General features: G+C 32.0%; 1 protein-coding gene across 1 annotated transcript in view; it reads right to left on the bottom strand.

Annotated features, from left to right (window-relative positions):
* Positions 1 to 25,355, bottom strand: part of LOC129221452 (DNA replication licensing factor mcm2-like) — a 44,166-nt gene extending 18,811 nt beyond the window's left edge. The window contains exons 1-10 of the mRNA XM_054855932.1: positions 25,293 to 25,355; positions 22,846 to 23,030; positions 21,010 to 21,179; positions 17,992 to 18,077; positions 17,123 to 17,297; positions 16,018 to 16,237; positions 13,163 to 13,370; positions 10,236 to 10,370; positions 7,675 to 7,863; positions 5,019 to 5,112 (exon numbers count right to left, since the gene is read on the bottom strand). Coding sequence (XP_054711907.1) covers positions 5,019 to 5,112; positions 7,675 to 7,863; positions 10,236 to 10,370; positions 13,163 to 13,370; positions 16,018 to 16,237; positions 17,123 to 17,297; positions 17,992 to 18,077; positions 21,010 to 21,179; positions 22,846 to 23,030; positions 25,293 to 25,298 — 1,468 coding nt within the window. The 5' untranslated portion in view covers positions 25,299 to 25,355. The remainder of the gene's footprint in view (positions 1 to 5,018; positions 5,113 to 7,674; positions 7,864 to 10,235; positions 10,371 to 13,162; positions 13,371 to 16,017; positions 16,238 to 17,122; positions 17,298 to 17,991; positions 18,078 to 21,009; positions 21,180 to 22,845; positions 23,031 to 25,292) is intronic.
* Positions 25,356 to 26,620: the final 1,265 nt, after the last annotated feature.

Below are 26,620 nucleotides of genomic sequence, written 5' to 3'. Positions count from 1 at the left end.
TTGAATTATTCAAAGTAAATTTTGGAAAACTTTTTATTAGGTCTTTTTTTTTTTTCTGGTGTTTCATCAAAAAAGAAAAAGTTGCTTAATCTTTAATTCAAATAAGTGAAACAAGTTTATGCAGTTATAATGATCCAATCACAATAAACATAAGTTATAGAGTTTTTTACGTTTTGAAGAGGCACTTTCAATTTCATGGTCTGAATGAAATTCTGCTTGATGACTTAAAAATACAATATTTTTCACTTTCGAGTGATCAATGCATTCAGTTGCCTTATCATTTCCTAACATGATCATAGCATACTTCCTAACTTTGTAAATAACAAAAACAGGAGATTAAGAAAGTGATACAATATTTTCCATTTTTCAAATAATAAAATCCTTGATACAAATATAAATTGAATTGACTATAACAAGTGAGAGAAACATATTCTTATAAAATAAGTCTTGAAATAAGGCAGCATAATACATATTTACATTTCAATTTTAGCAATTGGATTTAACTTATTATCTAAATTAACCCAATAATTATTTTTCAAAACAATCTTTGCTGCAGATTTGACAGTTGAGGAAAATCATTTTTTAACATAGGAAACTACTGTTCAATTGCATCAAAATACAAAAAATACGTTTCAGTTCTGCTGTAAATTTTTCTAGAAATATCATTTCTTTAAGAGGAATGAACACTTTTAAATGTTACAAAAAAATCTAATCTTTTTCATTTCTTTCATTTAACACCACGGTATATCCATTTGAATTCAATTTTGCAATGAGAAATTTCTATCTTAACCAAAACAATCTATTTTTTCATTGGTTTTCTTCTCCTTTGCTTCATTGGTTTTCTTCTCCTTTGCTTCATTCCTTTTCTGTGTACAGTATTGCAGATTGCATGGCTGTTTTCTGCATCAGCACTACTTTTGAAAATTAGCAAATTTTTTTTAGAAACAAAAGTAAGTTCTCCAGTCTTAAGTTTTTTTTTTTTTGCATCTGGACACTTAAATAAAAATTTGCTATCAGTTATGGCTAAAACACTCTGTATCTAAAATGCAAATGGATGGAAAATCTTTAAAGCTTCTCCTTTCACTCAAGTAGTATTTCATAGTTTACAGATTTTGCATCATTTGGTACTAGGATAAAAATATAGTTATTCCCTCCTCCTTACACACATAAAATACTTTGCTGCATAAGCTACTTTAAATACAACGGAACCACTCAGAAAGACTACCTATAAAAAGATCATTTCAAAAACATCATTTTTTTCTGGCCCCGAGTTTAATTTTATTGGACTCCCTAAAAATGATCTTTTCAACTAGGCTCATTTTCCTACTGAGTACAATGAAGTTCTTACAGGGTACAAAAAAATTAGAATCAAGTGTATTTTCCTTTAGTGCCGCAATGGACAAAATAACTTGGCAGGTCAGATTTAATTACATTAGGGTGTCTACTAATCTGAAATGGAAGCATAATTCTGGTATGACATTTTAGAAACTTCCTGCATCATATCACAAAAAGAAGTCACAATTTCAGGGCAAAAGAAAAATAATACACCATTTAGTCATTTAGTAACATAATTTAAAGTTACATTGGCAATTTTTCTTTCTTCGTTTTTTTAAAAAATGAAGCAGGTCTTATTTAACAGTTAGCTGTAATATTTACCGACCTTCCTTTACACTTCACAATGCTCTAGTCTACCCAATGTTTTCTTGTACTTCTCCATACAACATTAGATGAAAAATTACAAACAGCAATTGCAGATGTAAACTGTAGTAACTCTTGAAATGCAGCTATTGAGTGATTGAGAAAGACTAACAGCAATTGAGAAAGAGGGCTCAACCGAACCAAACACTGTGACCAGAGGTCTAATGCACTAGGTAGTAACAGTTAATTTTTCAGAACTTTAATCCACATATTTCTTATCATGATTTTATTGTTTGATAATCTAAACTATAAAATCAGGGCATAAAAAATTCAACTAAGAAATTCAACTTAAATCATAACACCAAAAAAATGAGTATTTTCTAGTTTAAATAGTTCACCTCTAAGATTATATAATTAATTATGCTATGGTTAGAATTATAAGCTAAAAATATTACATGAAAAAAATTTATGATTTGTTAGTTTGTCAGTTGGGTTATCATTGTTTCTTTCCATTTTTTTACCCCACAATTTGAATAAACTGAATACAGTGAAACCTCCGAATAGCGGACAGTCAAGGGACTAGAAGTTTTGTCCGTTATTGGGAGGTGTCCGCTATTAGGAGGAACTACTTAATTTACCTTTTTCAAAATGGGCTGTTTTTCCCTTTGTAGAACACAATCGAAACAATTGCGAAAGGTTTACTACATTTTACGTCATGTGTAATTAATGTGTGTTTTTTTTTTTTAAATAAAGGTATACTGACTGCACACACTTGTCTTAAAAAGCATTTAATCAATTAAAGTAATCAGTTAAAACAGTTTGACATCTCTTTTTTGCATTACAAGCCTGTTTCTCAATATATTTAAATCATTTTCCTTAGCAAGTCCTTCAGTGTCCCCTTTGCTCAGGAAAAAGTTTTTCAATTCTTCACTGTATTTCAGTGCTTCCGAAAAGTCTTCTAATTGTACACAATTTTCTAATTTCGTCTTTATCTTTTAAAATTTCGCTGATTTGAGTTTTCCCAACTTGAAAACGATCGGCAAAATACCGGACACTTATTTTTTCTTTTTCGGCAACATCCAAAACATTAATTTTTTCTTTCAATGTCAGTCTCTTTCTTTTAGTTGCCATTTTAAAACTCAAATAATATTGTCACACAAAAAAATCAACTAAATCAACACGCCTTTATTAAAGTTTGCAACTGCAAAGCTACGATTGCTGCATGAAAATTAGGTTTGCTTGCCTCTCACTTCATCTCAGGGTATGAATATCCCATTACCAATGGCGGCGGTGGTGATTCGGCGAAGCAACCCCCCCCCCCCCCACACACACATTTTTTATGGTTAATTTTTTTTTATAGTTATTTATTTTATCTCGAGTATCACTATTGCATGATTGACAGTTGGCAATATGACCTTGAATATGGACAAATCTTTTTCATATCTAAAAATTAAACAATCCAACGAAACCACGGCGCCATAAAGCCGACTACTACCGGCGCCGGTCTGCTCAATTGCATCTCCCGAGAGCCCCAGTTACAAAAAGGGCCCAGTTTCCTCTTTTTTATCTCAACTTTTGAATAGTTATTGTGTACAAAATTCATTAAAATCTTAAGAAAAACGTACGTTAATTGTTAGACTGACATCAGTTTTCACTTATCTGCTTCAATGCTCTCAAAACTAGCCGTAACGAAATTATGACTTTTTTTTTCTTTTTCATTTTTTGCTGCCCGCAAAAAGTACCATGTCTTTTAGTTCTTTTTTTTTTCTGTCCCACAACTTTTTAAGCCCCAATCGCTGCCTCTGCCCATTACCACCCTTTTAATTCCAAGAAAGAGTGATAAGGAAATGACGGGGGGGGGGGGGGGATGATATCCCTGATATCCCACAACTAGGATATCAGTTGTGGAGGATGAAAAGCGTTGTAAGGCAATCAATTAATAAGATATTCTGTGAAAAGAAAAAAAACCGGAAGGGTTACAATCGCAAGGGAACTTTTTTGTGAAATAACTGTCCGTTATTCGGAGTGTCCGTTATTCAGAGTGAATTACATGGAATGGCCTATATTGAGGGACTGGGACTTGCAAAAATGTCCGTTAATTAGAGGTGTCCGTTATTCGGGAGTGTCCGTTAAGGGAGGTTTCACTGTATATTCCATTCAGATTTTCTAAAATTTTCTAGTATTTGAATGAAAATTCCAGTATATTTCTAGTACAGTGAAACCAGTGTAAGTTGACCACTTGCGGTGCACTACTTTAGTGGTCAACTTAAACAGGTGGTCAACTAATAAAGGTTGAATAATATGACATAGATCTAATTCTGTGCCTGAAAATAACGGTCAACTTACAAGGGTGGTCAACTTTACAGGTTTTACTGTATTTTCAATATCAGTAGACATCCTATCATTGCCTCCACTCAGAGACCAACTCTCTAAACGACCAATGTTATTGTAAAATAAGAAATAGCAACGTCAAATAGCACAAATTGCAGATTACTGCCTGAAACGTGTTTCGATGTTACAAGGAACCACTTTTTCAATGCAATGCTTATGGATGAAAAGAGTTACCAATATTGCTGTCTAATGCAGTGTTTCACAACCTTTTTTGACCCATGAGCTTTTGAAAAAAAAATTAGCGGATTGATGATGCTTTTTACTTCATTTCTTGTACTTTCTTTGTTATTTTGCAAAAAAACATGCTGAAAAACAACTGATTTTTTTTTTTTTTTCGAAAAGTCCCTAAACAATTGAGAAATTTTTTTATAAACAATTGAGGCTGTTTCCTTTTTTTTTTTAAGAATAATAGTAATCAATGAATTAATAATAAAACTTCACTTGGTGGTAAAGAACTGCTACAAAAAATATTTAAGTGTTAAGAATAAGATAATGAATTACTGTAATATATTTACATTAAATAGTAAACATTGTTGAAAAATCATAGAAAACTAAGAAAATTACAGTAAAACCCCTCCTAACAGACACCCCTCAAATGCGGACAATTTTTTATTCCTCAATTCCAAGGCAAAAAACATTATTAAACCCCTGTCCTGCAGACACTCCTCTATTGAGGACAAAATAAATAGTCTCATTAGTATCCACATTACAGGGGTTTTACTGTAATAATAAAATCACGTAAAAGATGTTGTATAGGATTTGTATACCGGGGTCTTCTCTTTTTTTTTTTTGAGTAAGGAGAATGTTTCGACTTGGACGAGCAAATTCTCTAAAGACAGGTCAAGTTTTTCAGTGGAACCGTGTTGGTCCACTTTTCCACCGGTTGAGAGTAGCTGGTCCAGTGGTTGCTCTCTTTAGTCACATTTCGCTGAATGTGTTTACCGAAAAAAGATATACATGGAAACAGAGAGCTTGAAAATGGTACTTACCAGGATTTTTGGGTTCACCACCAAATAATGCCAAAGCAATGGCCCGTTTGATGTCATGATGACCATAAATAGAAGGGGCAATGCTTGCAATTATCTGAAACAATAAATAATCACTTTCATACCAATGTATATACTAGAGCCTATCAAGGTATGACAGGTAAAAATTGCTTTTACATTTTTTCGCTAAAAAGACAAATGGGCGTATCTCAAAATTCACCCTACATTATTTGTAAATATACAGGCAAACCAAAAGATCTTTTAATTTTCTACTATGAGCAAAGCCGTGCGGGTGCCACTAGTTTTATAATATGACCAATGGGCGTATCTCTACAATAAATAGTATGGTGGCTGTTCTCAAACAATGCAGTAAACTGGAAATCTTTACACTGGTTTTCTGTAAAATGTTTAAAAGTGAGTTAAGCCCATTCCTCTTTTTAGCGATGGTTTAAACGAAGCAGTTGCCTGTTCGGTGACATTTTGATAATTGAAATTTGAACCCTAACTCCAGTGGATTAACCCTTAACTCCAGTAGATAGCGTTCATTCTTGACCACTTTTTCGTTTCTTCATTCTCCTGAAATGACACAGTCTTACCAGCAAAACAGTTAAGCTATTGGATCCAGTTCAGCCTTGGTAAAAATGGAGCATTTTCCTGCATGTCTAACATTGTCAGAAAATATTATCAACTTATCATGCTATAGCACGAGTTCCATTGTTGGTGATGCCAGGAGCTTACTCGATCAGTGACTTCGTTATTATATATATGAGGATCGCTATGCTAGTTATAACATAGTTGATGATTAATATAATTGTTGTTGCAGCTACCACCTGGCATTTAAAGGGTCAGTTGCAATTTGGATTTTTTTAAAATAAAATACTTATAAATCAAATAAATATATTTGGGTCATTCTCCAGAAAACATAACTTTTGTATGCAAATATTTTTGAATTTCAAAATCTCTTTTTTTTTTTCATTCTTACATGAAAGTGTTACCTACTAGAAGTAACCATAAACAATGGCCCAGCTAAGTTCTGATTATTTTATTCATAAATAAAACAAATAAAAAAATGCCTTGTTCATAGAAGAAAAAAAGAGAAACTTAATATTTAAAAATCAAGGCCCATTTAATATCAAAGTAGTAATTTTGTCAACTGTGCAAACAAGCAGTTATTTTAATAATTAGTCGGAATATAATATGAACTTCTTTTAATTAAAGTACGGCTTAATTAGTAGTTTCAAATGTATGTTAAAAACTACTATTTAGTAAATTTGAAGATATACACACAATTTATAATTTTGGTAGAATGCCTATTATTGATGTATTTCTCCTCTATCATTTATTTTCACCTCAGAAATAATGACATTGATAAGGACTGTCATGGAGGTGAGGATCTTTCCCTTAATATTGGCCTAATAGATGCATTTTTTGTGGATTTTTTTTTCTTCATTGCTACAATCTGCATATGTTAAGCATATGAAAAGATATTCACTTCTATTTTTACATTAATTACATCCCTGAAATTCAAGTTCCCGGAGATGAGAAGTCAGAATAACCGCACTAAGTTTTTAAAACAAAACCTATCTTCTTGTTTTTCGACAAAAACTCATGACTTCAGCTATGGCTGAAAATAAACAAGGGGGCTTCCTTGTATAATGGAAAATAAAATTTGATGTCATTACTGTGACATGTTAATGAGGAATGGCATTTTATGTTTAGGTAACAGAGGTGAGAATTTATTGTGTGACATGACTCCTTGTCCTTCTAAAACAAACTAAAACACAATATCAAAAAATTAAATATACTTAAACAACTAGTATTTGAGACACTTTTGAAAGGAATAATAAATAAATAAGTATCTACTTTTAATTAAACAAGCTATTAAGCAACATAAACAGTCACACAAGGTGTGTGACATGCCACAGAGGTCAGAATTCGCATGTTGTGAACCAAAAATATACTAAAATGAAAATTATTATTAAAAAATTGATGGCAAGTTTAAAGAGATATATTTTTGATGAAATTAAAAATCATTGGTGAATAAATTGTTTCTTAAAGTTTTTCGTGTAAAAGGTGTGTGACAGAAAAGTTACTTTTAGAAGAATGACACATTTGTAAAATTCAATAACATGACAGATGTGACTTTTAAAATATTTTTCAATAAAATTTGAAGCAAGGAGTACTTATTTTTATCTCATCTACTTTTTTTTATGAAAATTTGTATTTCTTTCCAGAAAACATATAATCAGTAGCATAAGCAAACAACAGAGTTTAAACATTTATGAGAAATTTCTTCCCCGACTTTTAAAGGTTTTCCATGTAAAACTTAAAAAGCTGAAATTACAATATTTAGCAAAAATGTTTAGTAAAATAAAAAGCTTTTATATTCAGACAAAATTTAAATTATCAAAAACTGTTAGAGGAACATGCAGTTATACATTCAAAAACAAAATCGAGCAATATCTAGACAATGACCAGTTATCCATCAGCAAAATATTTCTATTTTATTAATGCTTTCTGCAATAAATTTGCTCACAAACAGTCACACTTTACTACCACATCAGCCTCCAGACTGTCTACAAAACATCACAGCCATGTTTGGTTTGAACTTGACCTTTTGAACAGTGTGTAGTATCTCAATAATAATAAATATATTTACCCTATCTCCAATCCTGTCATCTTTAGCTAAAGTAATTATTGCTTTAATATCATCATCAGTAAGCCCTTGGGATATAATTTTATCCTTTTTGGCGACATGATTAGCCATGATAACAGTTGCAAACACAGGAAATCCATTTGAAGTATTTAAAGACCCATCATAGCTGTTGGAATAGACACCTGTGACTTCCTAATAAAAAAAAAATAACAAGTATAAATGCTTTGAAAAAAAAAAATTTAATAAATAGTCCATGAAAACTCCAATATAAGTGACTACTTAGATTTTAATAAAGATTAGTCAAACAAGAAATTTAAGAACATAAAAAATAATTGATAATTTTAATTTCATAATATGTAAATTAATTTAATGCTGCTTTAACATTACTTTTTTAAACAACAAAATAATAAACATTTTGTAAGTAATTACAGTGAAATCCCGTTACAATGAAGACCAATACTGCCGTGTGCAGGTAAAGGGCAGTAACTGCAAATTTTTCATATTAATGCATTTTTGTCATCTGTTGTATGTTATCTTTATTGCACAAGCTCGCTCATTTGGTTCCCGCTGAAAAAAAAAGGCGTGAAAATACGCCTAATTCCAACATTTCCCTATTGTTAGCATTGAATCCAAAACACGTTTCTTCAAATATCTCGAAAACTCATTTCTGCAGATACTGGGGTTTACCTGCACACGGCAGAATACAACAAAAGTTTGGTCACGACGAAATGCATTTTCAGTCTTGATTTAATTGCATTATTTGAATCCCATTGCAACATAATTCCTGATACAACAAATAAAATTTGTGGTTCCCTTGAAGTCTGTTGTAACAAGATTTCACTGTATTTCAAAAAAATAATTTGTATGTTGTAGTTGTGAAAAAAAAAATACAAATTTTAATATCTTAAAATCACTTTAATTGCTTTTCAATGAATTGTTTCATTAAATAAAATACATCACACTTGATAATTTTTTAGATTTTGTCTTGGCCTTAGTTATACAATACCAATTAAAGTTCATGATGAATATTTACTAACACATATACATAAATACTCCTTTTACTTATCAATAAATAATTTAATATTTACCGATTGAGAGATATCGTTATTTCAAATTCAATATTTTTTAAACATGTACGAAACTAAATTATCTCTTTAAACAATTTTATTTTGTGTTTTAACAGACCCCGTACAGAATTCAATAAAGTTTCCACATTAGAAACAGAAAATATAAAATTATTTTATCATTCATAGTTTTCAACTATTTAGAGTATGACAAAAATACTGGGAAACAGGGAGGTAAGGTATATTGAGAAAATACAGAATTGAACAACCTTTGACTATAGCCTAGCAGCCTACGATGGCGTTTTGCACCTGTATGCTGCTTGGCTGTGTTAAAGAGCTAATTATCAAGGTTATTTTTACCATAAAACAACAAGGTAATCAAAGCACAAATACTAGAAGTAGAATTGCAATATTTGTGCTTTGATTACATTGTGGTTTTATGGGTAGTTTGCTGAACTCAAGTTTCAAGCAGCCTGAATTACTTATTTGGAGGAGCCCTTCAAACTGCTGTGAATGAAAAAAATCTGTTGATTCTGATAGCAATAAACATCTGCATTGTTGTAAATATCCAAGAAACTCAAATACAGTGAAGCAATGTTTATACCTTTTAGAAGGGACTGAATGAATAAAAGCGTATAAATGAAAAAACATATTATAGGTTAATATATATATATAAGACTCCACAAGGACCAATTTAAAAAATGTATAATTGATAAAAATGTATAAAAGAGAAACATATAAATGGTGTTTCACTGTACTTCTATTTGTCATCTCAAACACACCCTTACAAGTTAAATATTTTAAAATATTGAATACTTAAAATTAATTTTTAAATGTTTAAGAAAGCACAAATTTTAGGTAGATGCGAGCATATAAGCAAATACAAATTTTCATTAGCAAAGAATTAAAAAAAAGGGTAAACCATTTTCCATCTGTAAACGAAATTTATAGTACAACTATTTGAAATCTAGCAAGATATTGCAGAAAAAATGTGGGAACAGAGTAATAATTAGATATGTGCTTTTTGGAAAACAAAAAAATACGACAGTTGTGATTTGCTGTTCATGACGATAGAAAGAAAATATGAAATATCTTAGAAGACAGAAATGAGCAGTACAAAATTCCATGACTAAGCTTACATTTCCTTGTCTAATACTGATTGCACACAAACACGAAATAGATCACTGCAGCAGTCAGAGACTAGATTTCCCCATAGATTGAGCAGTCTAGAACAGCGATAACACAGCATAAGTCAAAAAATTTGACAAAAAGGCTTTGTTTATCTTCTACTAAATTGCAAAAGTTTTCGAACTTGAAGCCCTATCAAACTTTGATTTGTACTAATTTAAGGAGCGTTTTTATAAACTAATATAAACATTTAATAGTTAAAAAGGATTTTTCCATGTTCTTTGAACTCTTAAGGGGTTTCTAAGGAGTCAGTAAAAACGATAGACTTCCTGCCCTTCATTTTAACATTTAGTTAACAGTATCAATACTTACAACTTCATCTCCCGGTTTGCACATATCACACAAATCTCCTAATAAAATGGCATCTTTTGACCTAGGTAATCTGCCAGCATCTATCTTTCCAGGACTCTCTTGAATAGTAATTCTTTGGTAGTTTTTATAAAGAGTCTAAAACGAAAAAAAAAACTGATTACTACGCTCATAAAAAATAAAAAAATAGATCAATAGTGTTTAAAGTTCTCTTTCATTAAAATACTTTAATTAGTTCTTAATGTGCCCACAAGCACAAGCCTATTTGGTATTACATCTAAAAAAAATTCTTACTATGACCTAAAAAACTCTTCCAAGTAAGGCAATTTTTGTTCCATTCTTTGATTTTACCGGCTTGATCATTAAAAAATTTGTAATGAAACGTCCACTAAAATAAACTATTGATTTTAGTTTACAATACCTAGTTGTAATTAAACTTTTGGCCAAACTTGAACATATATAAATTTTAACAAGGAAAACTAGTTTTTTTCTCCTGAGAGGTTTATTTTCACTTGGGAAAAATTGAAAGTTTAATATTTCTGGCAAAAAATAATGTATTTTAAAATTTACAATATTTACATTTCAATGCTTTTTTTTAAAGCTTTGATAATGCAAGTTGTGAGATAATTTAATATCCATGTGTATGTGCAAAGTGTTATGTGTTACTTTTCTCACTAAAACTATAAATGAATATACAGGGCAATATCAATAACATCAAATAGCGAAAATGTTTAAGTTTAAATTTTAACTTATTTTAGTTACAGGGCTGGATTTGGAAGTGTGGAGGCCCTTAATCAAGGTTGGAAAAGATCATCATATTTTCTAAAATATCCGATACTTTGATAGATATTCGAATATTTTGATATATATATGTATATCATATGATTTTGATATATATGTATATTTATATATGCATATTTTTGATATATATGTATATTTTGATATATGTATATATCCGATATTTTCGACAAAAATTTCATAAATGTAGAGTTTTTGCTGAGGAGTTACAACAATGAGAACCCCTGCAACAGAATACATTTAATTGAATCTTAAGCAAATAAATGTAACAAAAGATGATATTTTACTTTTCATGGTTTGATGGAACACAACGGCGGATCTAGGAACTTTTGAAGGAGGGGGCGATTGATTTTTTAATTTACTTCTATCTTATGTATCTAAATATATATATGTTTAAGTGGGGGGGGGGGGGGGAGGCCGGTGTTGCCAGATGGTTAAATCCAGATTTCCCCAATTCCCTTCCAACTTTTCCCCAAAAAGCGATGTTTTCAATCAAAATTCCCCAAATTCAAAAAAAAAATTTCCACTGATATTTTTATAAAATGAATCGATTTCCTCCAATATTTTTGTCTCTTGAAAAAATTTTTTTTCCCCAAATAGCCAAATTTTCTTATAAAATTCCCTAACTTTTTTTCTTCCCATTATCGCTTTTTTTTTGTCTTCTTTACATTTGTCTTTCTTTATCTTTACTAATAATAAAGCTAAATCCTCTCTGTCTGGATATCTCTCTGGCTGTCAGGATCTTTCTGACGCGCATAGCGCCTAGACCGTTCGGCCGATTTGTATGAAATTTGGCAAAGTTAGTTTGTAGCATGGAGGTGTGCACTTCGAAGCGATTTTTCGAAAATTCGATTTTGTACTTTTTCTATTCCAATTTTAAGAACATTTTCCCGAGCAAAATCATCATAAGATGGACGAGTAAATTACCAAGCTATCATAACGTGGAACCGTAGCGTGGGCAAGCCAGTTGGAGATAAGTTCATCATGCATTATCTGTAAATATACAGGGGAAACAAAAGACCTTTTAATTTTCTACTGCAGGCAAAGCCGTGCGGATGCGACTTGTCACAAATACAAGCGCCTGACCTAAAGATAAGAAATAGCCAAATGTTTTTTTTCTGCTTGCATTGACTACTCTGCTTCTGTATGTACATTTAAACTATGATTTTCGTATATATTTATCCAAGAACATTCTTTATCACACTTATTTTCACCCGTTTCACGTATCAACTGGTTACTCACGCAGAACATTAATGCGAATTCCATAGCATAATATTCCGCATAATGCGAATTCCATAAAGTTGAGCCAAGCTAAACCAACACTGTTTGATACAATGTAACTACTACTTCTTGACGCGAATCCAAATATGAAAAAAATTCTTTTTTCCCCCCGAGGTTTTTTTTCCCCCAGGTTTTCCCCAAGAAATTTTTTTTTCCCCAAAGAATTCCCCTCAAAACCCATTTCCCCAAAATTTCCCCAGAAAGTACCAGATTTCCCCAAAATGGGGAAATTTCCCCCAATCTGGCAACACTGGGGGAGGCTGCCACAGCACTTTTATCTAAAGCACTTAAGAAATGGTGACTTAACCAAGGAAATCCTTGAACTCCGCAAGAAAATCCTTTCCTTCTCCGTTGAAAGAGGTACTCTAAAATTACATTTTAGTAATTCAATTTCTTAATATTTCCGTCGGAATGCTTCAAAACCCAATCCCTCCCACATTATTGAAAGTATTTTTAAATTGCGCTTTCGGAACTCCAGCTTTGAAAAATCTCTGGCGGGAAGTCCATTAAACCCATCTTTCCCCTAACAACCTGAGATGTCTACAACTGCATCCTTAAAACTTAAATTTAGCTAAGTGCACAGGAGAAGGCCTCTTATCATCATTATAGAAATAGATAGTCTAAAAATGCCTTTTTTAAACTTCAATTCTGAAACGTTTCTAGGAGGGAAATTCAAACCTTATTCCTTTTCTTAGTGTCATTATAAATGATCTACACTTGTGTTTTAGAACTTCAATTTGGAAAAAATTGCCGGTACTGAGTCCCTCAAGGAAGGGGAAATCAGCCAACCCCTCCCTTGTACTGTCCTTGCTAAAACTTTTTAAAAAAGGAGAGAAAGGAAAAATATTTACCTGTTCCATATTTATTTGAAAAGGCCCATTACTCTGACACTCAGGACAAGTGCCTGGTTTCACTTCATTATCATATGACTGAATGAAAGGTCCAAGTACGTAATGGCACTTGATACAATCATATTTGATAACGGATAGCTGAGGAAGAACACCAGTTGCACAAGTAACCACACCTGATGTACGGATAAGCTGATTCAGATGCAATTGCCTGAAATGTTTGAAAAGTGTTACTAGTTGAAAACTCAAGTATTTAAAACTTCAATATTGAAAACTGGAGAAGTTTAAACATTTTAAGCTGCAGTAATAGGAAGAATAGAATTAAAAAAAAAAAAACAACAAAACTCAATTTTAAAATATTCGGCAAAAGATAAGGTGCATTATGCATATTTTTTTATTGTAATCACTTAGAATTAACAAGTATGATGTTCCATCGAATTTTATGTAACCGAGAAATATATCAGTGAAATTTTAAAAAAATTCTTTTTCTAGATCAGATATGAGATTTTTTTAGATTTTTCTGAATTATTCTGAGTTAATTTTTGACTGTTAATCATTTACAATTCCCCCCCCTCCCTTTTTATAAACCTAAAACTGAACCAACAGGCCTTCTACCAGGTTCTAGGAGAATTAATGACCCAAACTGAATCTTGGTTTAAATTATATTTGTACTTTTTTGGGTGTTTTTTATAAATCTAAACCTATTCACCTATCTATGCGGAGAAGAATTTTTTAGGCATCATCATAATAAATTTATAGAAAAAGAATGAAATACCTTTTTTTAAAACTTTGCATAACTCCTTTTTAGAAAAAAAGGGCTTAACACAGAAAGAATATCACTAATTAAGTTAAAAGGGAGGTAGTTCTATTTATAAACAATGTGAGAGAATACATGGGTTTTTCTTGAACTTTGACCCTGACATTCAAGAGATTGGACTTTGTCTTTATCAAGCACTCTCTATCATTAAGCAAATTGATTACTGTCAAACTCACTTATAACGAGCCCTCATTTAACAAAAACCCGGATTTAGGGAGGAAATCAAAAAGATTTAGTTGGTACAATGCAAGTCTATGGATGTATAACTCGCTTTTAAGGAGCAGACCCCCCTTAAAACGAGCAAAACCTCATTCATAACATTTCTGTTGATATGTCTTAAAATTCCTATGACACTCTGAAGTCAACTCTAGTGTGGAAGTTAGTGATGAGTCATAAATCCTTAGAAAAAATAATGATGGTCCTTTTTTTCAATTTGTGGAGTGAAGAAAAGCATTTGACAGTCATATATTAGTTGTCCAAGGCTCTTTGAGAGGAAGATATTATAGCTCAGCAAATGCGGATAAAAATGAAATATTTTTAATGCAGATAAAAATGCAATTCAAGCAAATGCAGACAAAAAAAAAATAATAATAGCGAAGACAATAATGACAAACTTAAAGAATTTGAACCAGAATCACCTTCAATAAAGTCAATGGCTTTTGATGTGCAGAAAAACTTTAAGCTCTGTTCGAAGTCAGAGAGCTATAAACGTCGATTTTCTTTTTTTTCTTTTTTTTGGGGGGTGCACAAGATATATACAATCAGACAATAAGGCAGTTCAGAGCAAATTAACCAAAAATAATAATGATGATGATAATAACATGCAAATGTGTATGAATTTTTCACAAACTTGTTTTTTAAAAGTAATTTGTTATAACAAGCAAATATCGCGGTACTTTTGCGCTTGTTATAAGCGAGTTCGATGGTATTATGAGCAGAATTCAACGCAAGTCAGGTTTGATGAATACTGTCTGCAGACTGTTGCTATCGAATTGGCAAATGTCCAGTTAAGATGAATCAATATGATTGGGGGGGGGGGGGGGGGGATTTTACGTGCCTTTCATTCATTTTATTGCAATTCTGCCTTATTTGGAGGATATAAGGCCGCATTAAGGCCGCTATATAAGGTGAGCTAACTTATCCAGCTTTTGGTTCTAAAATTGTCCAGGAACAAAATTAGTATTTGTGCAAAAGCCTTGTTGCAAAAAACCGGTGCACAAGCTTTTGATGTGTTACCTGATTCATGTTTGATTATTTTTTTTATTCTTTAAATGTAGAAGATTTATTTAATATAAATTAAAAACAAATAAAGTGTAAAAATGAGGTTCATAGCGGAAAACATTTCCTGATACTTTTTTGTTGAATTTGTAAAGTAAGTTATCTTTCTAGATTTACCTTAAGTGATATGTTTCTCAATTTATCACTAATAGCTTTACAACATAGCAACCAGCGAATATTATAATGTACTTATAAATGCTAGAAACAAGGTTGGCTCCAAAGGTGTCTTGGAACCAAAATGGCAGATAAGACGGCCTGTCCTTTTTAAGGGGTTCTAATCTACAAAGGCTGGCATCCCTGAAAAGCAATAGATGCATTCATTTCTCATTCTAAACAGGATGTTCACCTTTTCCTCTCACCAGTGATCAGAGAGTACTCTATTTACTTCATTACGAAACTTAAACAGAAATGAAATGATCTGATTCTTGTAAAGGATGTAAAAAGTAAAGCCCATGAATTTCTTGGAAAGTAGGCTTACGCAACTTAAACATTGCTGTCATGCAGTTAGCAATCTTAAAACGTCTGCTTTTAGTTTCTAATATTACATATCATTTCTTAAACAATACAGTATAAAGTAAATCAGGCAAAATGTGAAGTTATTTTAAAAAAGAATTCTTCTTAAATTCAAGAAAGACAATTTTTAGCACATAGAATATCCATTTTAAATAGATTTTATAAGACTGTAAAATGAATGAATATATGCATACATGAAAGTATATTAAATCAAATGTACTCCATTTGAGGCTTATAGACTAGTACATACCTTAGACTTCTAATATTCTCCATAAGAGGTAGATCTGTAATACGCACATGAATTTCACTAGTGATTCTTTCATACTGGGGGTACATGCTCAACACCACATCTTTAGCTGCTTCATCAAAAACATTGAGAACTTCAACAGGAGCTTCTGGTAAAAAGTAGGCTAAAACTTGTTCCTCAGCTGCTAAGATATTGTAATCGACTTCGAAACTTTGCCTGTTATCTATAATCAAATGAGATAACCAATGATGATAATTAATCAATCAATAGGTCTTTTAAAAGCAAAGTTTAAAAAGCAGATTCAAATTTAGGACTGCAGTATGCAATGTTAAGATTTTTTTAAAAAAATCTTTAATATTATAGTTATTGTTATCAAGCAAGATGAATAAAAGAAAATGGAACCTCTAGGAGTTAAGATCTAAAACTCGTAGTGAAAAGCATTTCCACACTATAGGAAAAGCAAAAGTTTTAATGAAAAAAATAATTAAAAAAACTGAAAATCTTATTTTATTAAACAGAAGAATTTCATAATTATGAGGAGAGTGGCAGAGATAAGACTCTTGCAATTAAACTGAAGTACAACAAGCAACATAGTGAATCCACTAAATGAACAAATCAAAATCTCAAAGAAGAGGGGAAAAAATAAGGAAACCTTTCTTAATACAATTCCCAGAATGTACTTTGGCAAGTTTCTTTATATTAACTTAAGTCATGACATATATGGACACAAACACAGATAAATTTAAATCAGGGGTGTCCAAACTAAGACCCACAGGCCAAATGTGACCTGCCAGTTCATAAAATCTAACACAGCTATAGACTAAATCTTGCATACAAAAATCAACCAAATTATTATTACTAGGTATGATTAAATCCACTGAGAGAATTTTTCAGATATTTATATTTTATTTTACGATTATTGTGTGTTCAAAGCATTATTACGCATAACTAAAATGGTTTAAAAACCTTCAGTTATTCTGCAAAACGTGTCAAATGTATTTGTATAAATTTATATACGTTCGTGACCAAATAGGGTGGCAAGTTGTTTAATTGTAAAAAAGTGGTCCTAATGGGCACAAGGAAGGGAAACACTGCTCTAAACACTTACCTTCACACATTTGCCGAATTTTTTCCCGATACAAGTTGTGGCCCTTATCATCAACAAAGGTTCTTAAGAAATTTTTGAAGCGATTGTAAATCTCTGTTCGGGGGCCTATTAAAGAAACCCATTCTTTGACAGTATGTCCTCTCATATCTTCCAAATTTTCGATACTTTCAATCATCTATAAGGAAAAAATGAAATCATTCTTTCATTAACAGATTCATCGGATTTTAAGGGAGGAAAAAGACAAAATATTAAACGAAATTCAGTATAAATAGATAGTTACATTTGTAAATTCAAAGATATTTTTTCGTATGCAAGTTTTGCAGCATAAAAAGGATTAAAATTTCCATTCAAGTAAACAAGATATAAAATGAGTAAGGTAGCAAAATAGCAAGTAACACATGATGCAGAAACAATAAACCTTTTTTCAATCTAGTCAAAATGTATCCTTTAATTCATAAAATAGTTTCAAAACCAATTTTTTTGTATTTTTGTGCAATAATTTGAATAAAATAATACAGAAGTATATTTTCCAAAAACAGTTACGGTATTTTAAATTATTATAGCTCTTGACAACTGCACTTTGTACATTTATTAAGAAGGTCAGCTGTTGTAATTATTTTACGAGTATAATGTTTTAACATTTCAAATTGCACATTTTCAATATTGTTCTGCAAAACTTATGTCCAGATTTTATTTCACAGAAAAATTGAAAGGGAAATTTTTAAATGATTCATTTTGAGACCCTTGGAGACAGAGAGCTGTCAATTAAGTTGAATATATTATAAAAAAACAATTATCACATTACAATTTTTGGAAATATTTAATTCCAAGACTAAGTAACAAAAGAAAAAAAAATAACAAATTCGTACTTCTTCATCCATTGGTACTCCTTCAGCAGCTCTTTCAGCTAGACGTCGTCGCCTAGAAGGTCTGTCCTCCTCATCATCAGATTCATCTGCATCAATTGAATCAAGTACACAATTACATTCACAACTTATTGTTTAACAAAGCAACGCATTCCATGATGAAGCAATAATTAGTGAGTGTTATATTTTGTACCGTAGAGCTTATATACAGCATTAAAATAAACAGCAAGGAGCATATTTCTGTAATGGAAAGGGTTCAAAGAAGGGCTACTAGACTAGTAAGGGGACATTCAGATTTAGATTATAATACCAGACTTAAATGGCTTAATATGTATAGCCTGGAGCAAAGGAGAGGGACATGATATAGTTTGTTAAATTTATCAAAATGAAAGATGATGATGGGTTAAATTTTTGCCCTGAAAGCAGGACGAGGGGTCATTCTCTTAAGCTATTCAAATCTCAGGCTAACCTGGAAATGAGGGAAAATTACCACTTCAGTAGGGTTGTGGGCACTTGGAAGAGCTTGTAATGAGCAAAGGGGCTAATAGCTTTAAGAGGGTCACTGATTTTCATTGGGGACTAAGAAACTGATTAGGACCAGCCTAGCTGGGCTCCAGAGCCTGTTGCTGGTCGTCATATTTGTGATTGTAATTGTAAAAAAATTGGGCTTAGACAAAAAGGGCAACTTCCACTGGAAAATTAATTCCAATTGAAAAATATTCCAAGCTCTCGTTTACACTATTTAATTACAGTAAAATAACAACAAACAATAAATGAAAATAATCAAACATTTTGCACAAATCTCACTTACTTGCATTTAACAACTCTCTAACAAAACCAGGGTTCATACTCTATTTGGATGAAAAAATTCCATGACTTTTCCAAGACTTTTTCATGACTTCATAAAAATTTTCATGACCTTGTTACATGAAGAGAATAGTACTATTTAATATCAAACTCGAATTTTTTTTTTTTTTTGAAATGAGCACTGCTATCTGAATGCCACTACCTCATTGATTGAAAAAATATGTGTGAGTGTACACCTAAAAAATTGAACTATTCTTGTTTGTCTTCATCATATAAATTTAAGTAAAGCAAAAAGACAGTGAATGGAATGTAATGATGCTTGAATGTCTAATATATTTTTTTAATAAACAGGCAGAATGATAATAAATGGGATAAAGGTTGAATGAGTCATTAAAAACTAAGTTTCAATAAATTAGCTTCAAAACTTGCCTTTTAGTGTCAACAGTGCATTTAATCATCCACATAACTTGACAGTATTTTGGTGCTTTAAAGTATAAAGTCACATTCTTTATTAAATTCATGTTTCTAAACCAGATATTTATATTTAAAAAACAACATTCAGTAGTGAATAGATCTGATCCTTTTACTTGTTTACTTATTTGTACATTTTCAAATGCATATAAATTAAGAAGTTCAGAATTTCCAGAACGTAGCGTTTGATTCCCCGACATTCAGCATAGCAGGGGGACACATGAATTGGTTTTACGGGTCGCTTGTTGGGCACTACTCTTTTTTAGAGGATTGAAGTTCCCTATTTCTGTGTTCAGTCGCCTGAATTAAAATCTTAATTTTCTAAAACCTTCGACAAATTGAGATAAACTCGCATAAATTTAATAATAAAGTTTTTACAAGTGATAGAAACGAACTCGGATGCAATTGATTTGCATTTTATGAGTGGCCGTGGCAAAATCAAGACCGTGCAAGATCGCTACTACAGAATATAAAATGTATGAAGAGTTGAAAATAATGGTAAATTCAAAATGAATGACGTCCAAGCAGTAAAATCTCATTGCGAAAATAAAAAAAAAAGATGTGCAGCTGCTATAGAAGTGGATGAAATGAGACTAAAAAAACTCATATTTATTTACGGATTGTTTAATTTTTCAGCTTTAATAGCTTTTATATGCAATACTATTGAATCGCTCAAGATTTCTAATGCTGTTTTAGCTACTGTTACTTTCTCTTTGCCCAGGATATTTTTCCATGACTTCAAAATAAATTTCCATGACTTTGAATGAAAATTTCAATTTTCCATGACTTTTCCAGGTCTGAAATTTGCTTATTCTTTTTCCATGACTTTCCAGGATTTCCATGACCCGTACGAACCCTGCAAAACTCAGAGATACACAAGAAAGATCCATGAGGAAATTAAACTGCTTTGTACACAGTGTGAAAAATAGAGATTTTGAAGAGATTTAAACAAAAAGATTAACTTTGGTATTCAATAACTAGAAGCATGAGTCAAGAACATTCTCCTGCAATTGAAATTGAGATTTTTTTTTCTTACTTAAAAGTTGATAGAAAACACCAAACTTGATTGAATCAGACTGAAGATTAAAATTTAAATTCACGTAGAACATGATGACTAAACGTTTTCGTTTGAATTCATCCACACCTTGAAAAAGTCAGACAAATGTTAGGTGAAACATAAGCATGAAATTTGAAGTTATATGAATATTTAAATAAAAGTTTTTACCAAGTTTTAAGAAAAAAATAGAAGTCTTTAGCAAGCTTAGATGCAGGAACTTGCTCAGACTTAGTATAAGTTTAAATTATAAGAGTTGAGGCAGATTGATGAACGTTATCGGGAAAGGTAGTCTACTTTGGTACGGTAATTGACATGTCAGCCCGATCCTATTTTTCCTTTATGTATTTGGGTATAAGTTTCTCAGTCTCAGACGATGCCCTTGACATGCTGAAAGCAGGACTATAAAATGAGGCGGGAATCTATACGATAACTACAATATTAACATTTAAATATATGCTGACAGTATATTTTATTTTCTACGATCCTCTAGGAAGGAAAATTTTAAGTTGATTTCAAAAGAGACATGTTAAAATTGTAACAAATATCGTATTTATTTTAACAATGAAATCTCCCTCAAAAAACTGCTTTTTTTTTTAAATTTTACAGATTGAAGAATTACATAAAAACTAGATTCTACAGTCTAGAAAAACTAAATACTAAATAAATATTACACTTTACATACTAACCAAAAAGCAAGCCACGCCTCATACGCCCAGTAGGACGGCCTTCATCACGATCGCGCGCTCTCATTTCTTCTTCAGCAGCACGACGGTCAGACTCGGACAGGGCACTGTACTCGGAATCATCCAACACATCTGGATCATACTGATCCAAAGCAGGAATCGCTCGATAATCTCTGGAAAAAGAAATCTTTAGCTGAAACCAAAGCTAACTAAAAGGAATTATCACGTTAGTGGTTTCTTTCTAACAAGCATTTCTTCTTTTTATACTTAGTACACTAAAAAAAAGAATTCTGTGGTACAGATGTGATAAACCCCCCCCCCCCCCCCCCCTTGGCGAGGATAGAATTTTTAGCTCATTTCGAAAATCGCCAACGTTGGCGATAAAACTTTTTCCGGTAGCCCTAGTAACCCTGCAGAATATACCTGGGAAGTACAGATGTGAACTAATTCTTTTCGCACGTGTGTCCGTGGAGGTAGGTGCACATATGTTCCGCTCTTAGGGGGATTTTACGACGTGGTGTTGTTTCTAAAAACATTAGAAAATGCCAGTTTCTTCAAACTTGAAGGTTAATTAAAAGTTAACTCCAACGTGGTGTGTATCTGTAACGTGCCATTGTCATATGATGTATTGTTTTAGACTGAGTGTGAATATTTATACCATATAAAAAGGTAAGTTCTTTATTTTAGAATTCAAAAAAAAACCTCTCACTTCCAAAATTATTTGTTTTTACAAATCCTTGAGGGGTTCTTGTAGTATACATAACTGTGATCATACTCCGACTGTAATGTATATTAACAGTCGGAGGGATAGCGGAGTGAGGTCCTGGCGAGCCAGAGGTCTCATAGTACTTTCGTAATGAGACCGAGGCAGGGGTCTCATTACGAAAGTACTATGAGACCGAAGGCTCGTATCCCGGAGAAATGATGAAAAAAAAATTAATGCATTAATTTCGACTTGTAATTAATACAATAATTTATTTCATTGAATTTTAATATGTTTACAAAAAACCCCGGCCCATGTACATTTTTGAAGCATATATTCGTGATGCTTTTTGTTGTGCTTTTATGTTGTTTTTATATATATTGTGTTCTGAAGTGCTTTGATCATGTTTTCTTATCTGATTTTTTCCTGTTGGCGCTAAAAAAGCATCGCTAAGAACGATGTATGACATATGTCGTCATACATCGTTTTCTTGGCGACGCTTTCTTGGCGCCAACAGGAAAAAGTCGCCAAGGGTGGGGTATATCACATCAGTTCCAATTCTGTTACAAAACCTGCATTTGTGCAATAGTACTACATGTTGAAATGTACTGCAACTGATAGTAAAGAAAATCAGTATAAGACCAAACTGTTGAATAAATTATAAGATCAAAGCATTTCAACAACTTTCCTTTTGGGATTTAGATTCTTACAAACTGTTGTGCCAGGTATTGTTAATATTCTACCTAAAAAATAAATTTGCCTTCAACCATAGGGTGCAGGCAGGGCAATCCCAAAAGGCACAAGATCCTTTCTTAAGTACATTAACTTGCAATCTCTTTTGCCATTGCAATCAATACTAAATAATAAATTATGTAATAAAAGATGATCAAGTAAGTAATCCTATTTGGTCTTATTACAAAAAGTAGAAAAATGCAAAAAAAATTATAAAAAAATTCAAAAACATTTTAATTTTAATGTTTATATAAGTGAAAAGGTGGTAATTTAATATTAAAAAAGATAATTGCTTCTTCTTTCTATCTTTCTTCCTTTTTTTGTTGTCTGAGTTTTTGCTTATGGTACTATGTCAATTTATTCAGTAAAATTAGCTTTTACACTTCTTTTAAACTTTAACTCACGCTTCTAAGTTATCTCCAAACAATTCTTCCCCATCTTCCTCCATGGCATCTTGTTCATCTCCTACACCACCAATTAATTCCGATTCATCCTCAAATGCAGGCAAGTCCCGAACTGGACTTGAAGTAGCAGGGTAACTTCTTGGAGAGGCAACTCCATTCTCATGATTTTCAGAAGATGACCCTTGCTAAATAAAAAACAACAACATATTTATTAAAGATGTTATTATTGAGAACATGTCCTTCATTTTAATGAGTTACAAAAGAGCAATCTCACCTTCCCAACCAGTCACCTTTATTTTGTAATAATAAGAATGATTGCAAGAAATTTGGTCAAAAGACAAGTGGTTTTTAGAAGGCAGATTGGAATTTCTTATTGATAAAACATGCTAAATAATGATGATAACAATTCTTGTTTTACAATTTTTTTACCTTTCCTGTGCTTTCCCCGATTATCTAATTAAAACAATTCAAACATATTTAAAGTTTTTATATACGTTCTGGTTCTGGACCGCAAAACTTATCTTTAATATGAGGTGTGGCTCTTGGGTTAAAAAAGGTTGGGCAACACTGCTTATGACAGGGGTGCCTGCCTAGGAGGGTATCATGGCGCAGACTGCACCATCAAATTTTTTAGGGGGTAGTTTTGAGGGATAATTTCTCATTTCTGGAGGAGGTTCTTGCTGGGGCTTTTGGGGGGGCTTCTCGATTTGAGGGGGGTGTGCCCTTACCCTGGGGGGACATCCCTGCTTATGCAATAGAGATGGTGCGATCCCCATTGCCAGATTTAAATTTAGCCAGGGTATGGATGTTATTGTTTTGTTGTAAACTTTCTTCTGATTACATCAGAAAAGCTCACAACCCAATTTAAACTGTTCCAGCGATCCACAAAACATTAAGCTTTATGTTAAAAAGTTAATGGAATAACTGATCCACAGGAGCATTTTTACATTAGGATCTGCCTGTCTAGATTCACAAGTTAAACTCACAAGATGCTCCATCTTTTGGATTAGGTTACAACCAAGATCATATCAGCAAAAGTTTTCCCAATGGTTTTCTGAGTGTATCTGAACAAAAACCCTACGATATATCAGGGGTGGACATGACGTAGACTGGGACATTGAAACTTTTAGGAGGGAGGGGAGGGGGGAGGTTGTTTAAAGGGGTTCCTTTTTTTCTCTTTTTTGGGGGGCGGGGCTCCTTATTTCAGGAAGTCTTTGAGGTATTTAGGAAGGTGTGCCCTTTCTCTAGGGCGGATGGGCACCCCTGCATAAAAGCCCATTCCTTTAGCAGTTTTTTCTTCTTTGCGAATGTCAGAAGCCCTTTGTCTTTTAAACATGTTGTCAGTGATATTTACTTCAAATCAAGTTTTCCAATAACTTTCTTTTTAAACTGGTCTATTTATTTATTTTTTGACCGGGAAGCCGGGGGGGGGGGGGGGTTCCAAAACAGGGTTCATTGATTTAAATTGTGATTAAAATCATGATTTAAATCATGTGATTGATTTAAATCAATTGATTTTAATTAAGTGATTTTTTTAAACAAAATCATTAATTAAAATCAGTTGATTTATTTTATTAATTTTGCATTTTTAGAATGTATTGCTCTAAATTTAACTACACTGGCGTTATACTATCTTAACTTCAACAGGCAAAACTACACAGATCCCTCTTTCTGTGTGCGTAACCGATTTTCACTCTTTTGCTTTTACTCCAAAATTTCAGCTTAGAATGAAATAAAAATTTGGGGGTTTTCTTATACACCGTGGCTAATATAGTTCAACTAATATAGTTCAGAAAAGTAATTGTTCAACATATTATTTTACATTAAAAACGTACATGATAATGGCAACCTTATCTTTAAAAGCATAAAACAAAATCACTTCTTATCTAAGCATTAATCTTAAAATATTATTGAATGGTTAGAGAACTTATCTTAATTTTAAAAGTAAGTTGAATGGATTCATCTAGTGTGTTAAATATACTATGTTTATAAGTGTAAAGTAATTAATATCTACAAATTTTTGAACATTTCAAAAAAAAAAAGCTGATTTAAATAAAAAAAATAGAGTTAAATAAAAAAAATCCGACCTTTTTGATTTAAAAAAAAAAATATCAAAGAAATCACGAACCCTGCTCCAAAGTGACATCCTGCCAGGGTTGTTAAATAACCTAGTAACGTGACTAAATATCAAATGGTCTAACCAAAAATCAATTTTTAAAAATAAGACTAATGACACTTTGACGTAGAACACAGACAAAATTTAAACCTAAAATAGAAATACAAATAAGAGTTTAACATCCATGAGTAATCACAAAAGCGAGGACAATCAGCGCAGCACAACACAAAAAAAAGTATCATAGGTGAACAATTATCATATATTTTCCATTTTATCAACAAGTAAAATCATTCTTGATTATTAATAGCTAACATTCAAAATATATACTTACCTCCATAATTTGATGGCAAATCAAATGAGACTACAATCAAAGTTAAAGAGACACGTTTTTGACAACAATTGAATTGTTCCGAGTTAACGCGGGAAATGCTGTCTGCTGTCAAAACATTTGCCGCCAAGAAGTATTGTATCTCATCTTCTTCATGACATAAAAAATTAATTAAAGTATGGCCCAATCAAAAAAATCTATTCATCTATTTCTACACATTGTATTACGAAATAAAAATTTTGTATGCTTTGAAATAAATATTTTCTGTAAAAGTAAACAAATATACATAGTGGTACTTTACGTGACGTCATTGAAAAATTCTGCGGATCCCACCGAACAACAATTCGCAACTCCAGCGCTCGAATACGCTACCTTGCGGTGATTTACAAAATTAAAGAAAAAGGTAAAACATTGCGTTCCACGTGTATCTGTTGGTAAACATTGCCAATTTGTTTATGAGTATTCATTAACGCATTCGATGTGTCTTAGATTGCTTTCAGCAACAGAAATTGTTTCGTCCCGTAATGGCATTCTCGAGCTTCTCAAAATAATGTTAGTTTTCATTATTTTCTTCTAAAAAGTAAGTTGATTGCCGTAAATGGCAAAATCGTAAACACAAGAAAACTCTGGATTAACAAACTTCGCATTTACATGCGGAAAAAAAAAATGCTCGTCTGTTCAAAGCTTTTTTTTTTTTTTTTTTTGAAAGAGGATAACGTTATACCAGGTAATTTTTTTTTTTATTGTTTTGTGTGAATTTGTAAGAATATGGTTTTTTTTTAATTTTAAGCTCGAAAAAAGGATTTAATAACATTAGCAGAAGAATTGGGGCTTACATCTCCAACTAGTTTAAAAATAATTAACTTAACTAATCTTATTTTACTGCAGAAAGCAGCATTTAATTAGAATGGACAGTATGCAAAATATTTTCTTGAATATATTATCGTAGAACGAAATGAAAGATGTTGAACCGAGAGAAAACGTTTAGAATGTCAAAAACAAAAGCTGAGAATTTTCATCGCCAACCTTGATTGCTTACATAATGAGCTGAAGAGTTCCGCAAAAAATTTGTTTAGAGTTATAGTTTTAGTATTGTGCGAGCAAAACTCACTTGGCGAGATTTCGCATGTCAGTTAAACCATTCTTATTTTTTATCATTAGTGGATTAAAATGGTAGAAAGATTACAGAATTCGATAAGTTTAAAGAAATAATGGAAGATCAATAAAAAAAGAAAACCACCATCATATATCCGTGAGAATTTTGTTGATGATTTGCATAGCATGACAGAATTAAATCATAATTCAGAAATTAGAAACATACGAAATAGAAA

The sequence above is a fragment of the Uloborus diversus genome, chromosome 4 (genome assembly GCF_026930045.1).
Source record: "Uloborus diversus isolate 005 chromosome 4, Udiv.v.3.1, whole genome shotgun sequence".
Taxonomy (NCBI): domain Eukaryota; kingdom Metazoa; phylum Arthropoda; class Arachnida; order Araneae; family Uloboridae; genus Uloborus; species Uloborus diversus.
The sequence above is the reverse complement of the archived record's forward strand: the minus strand, read 5'-3'. Positions and strand labels throughout refer to the sequence as shown.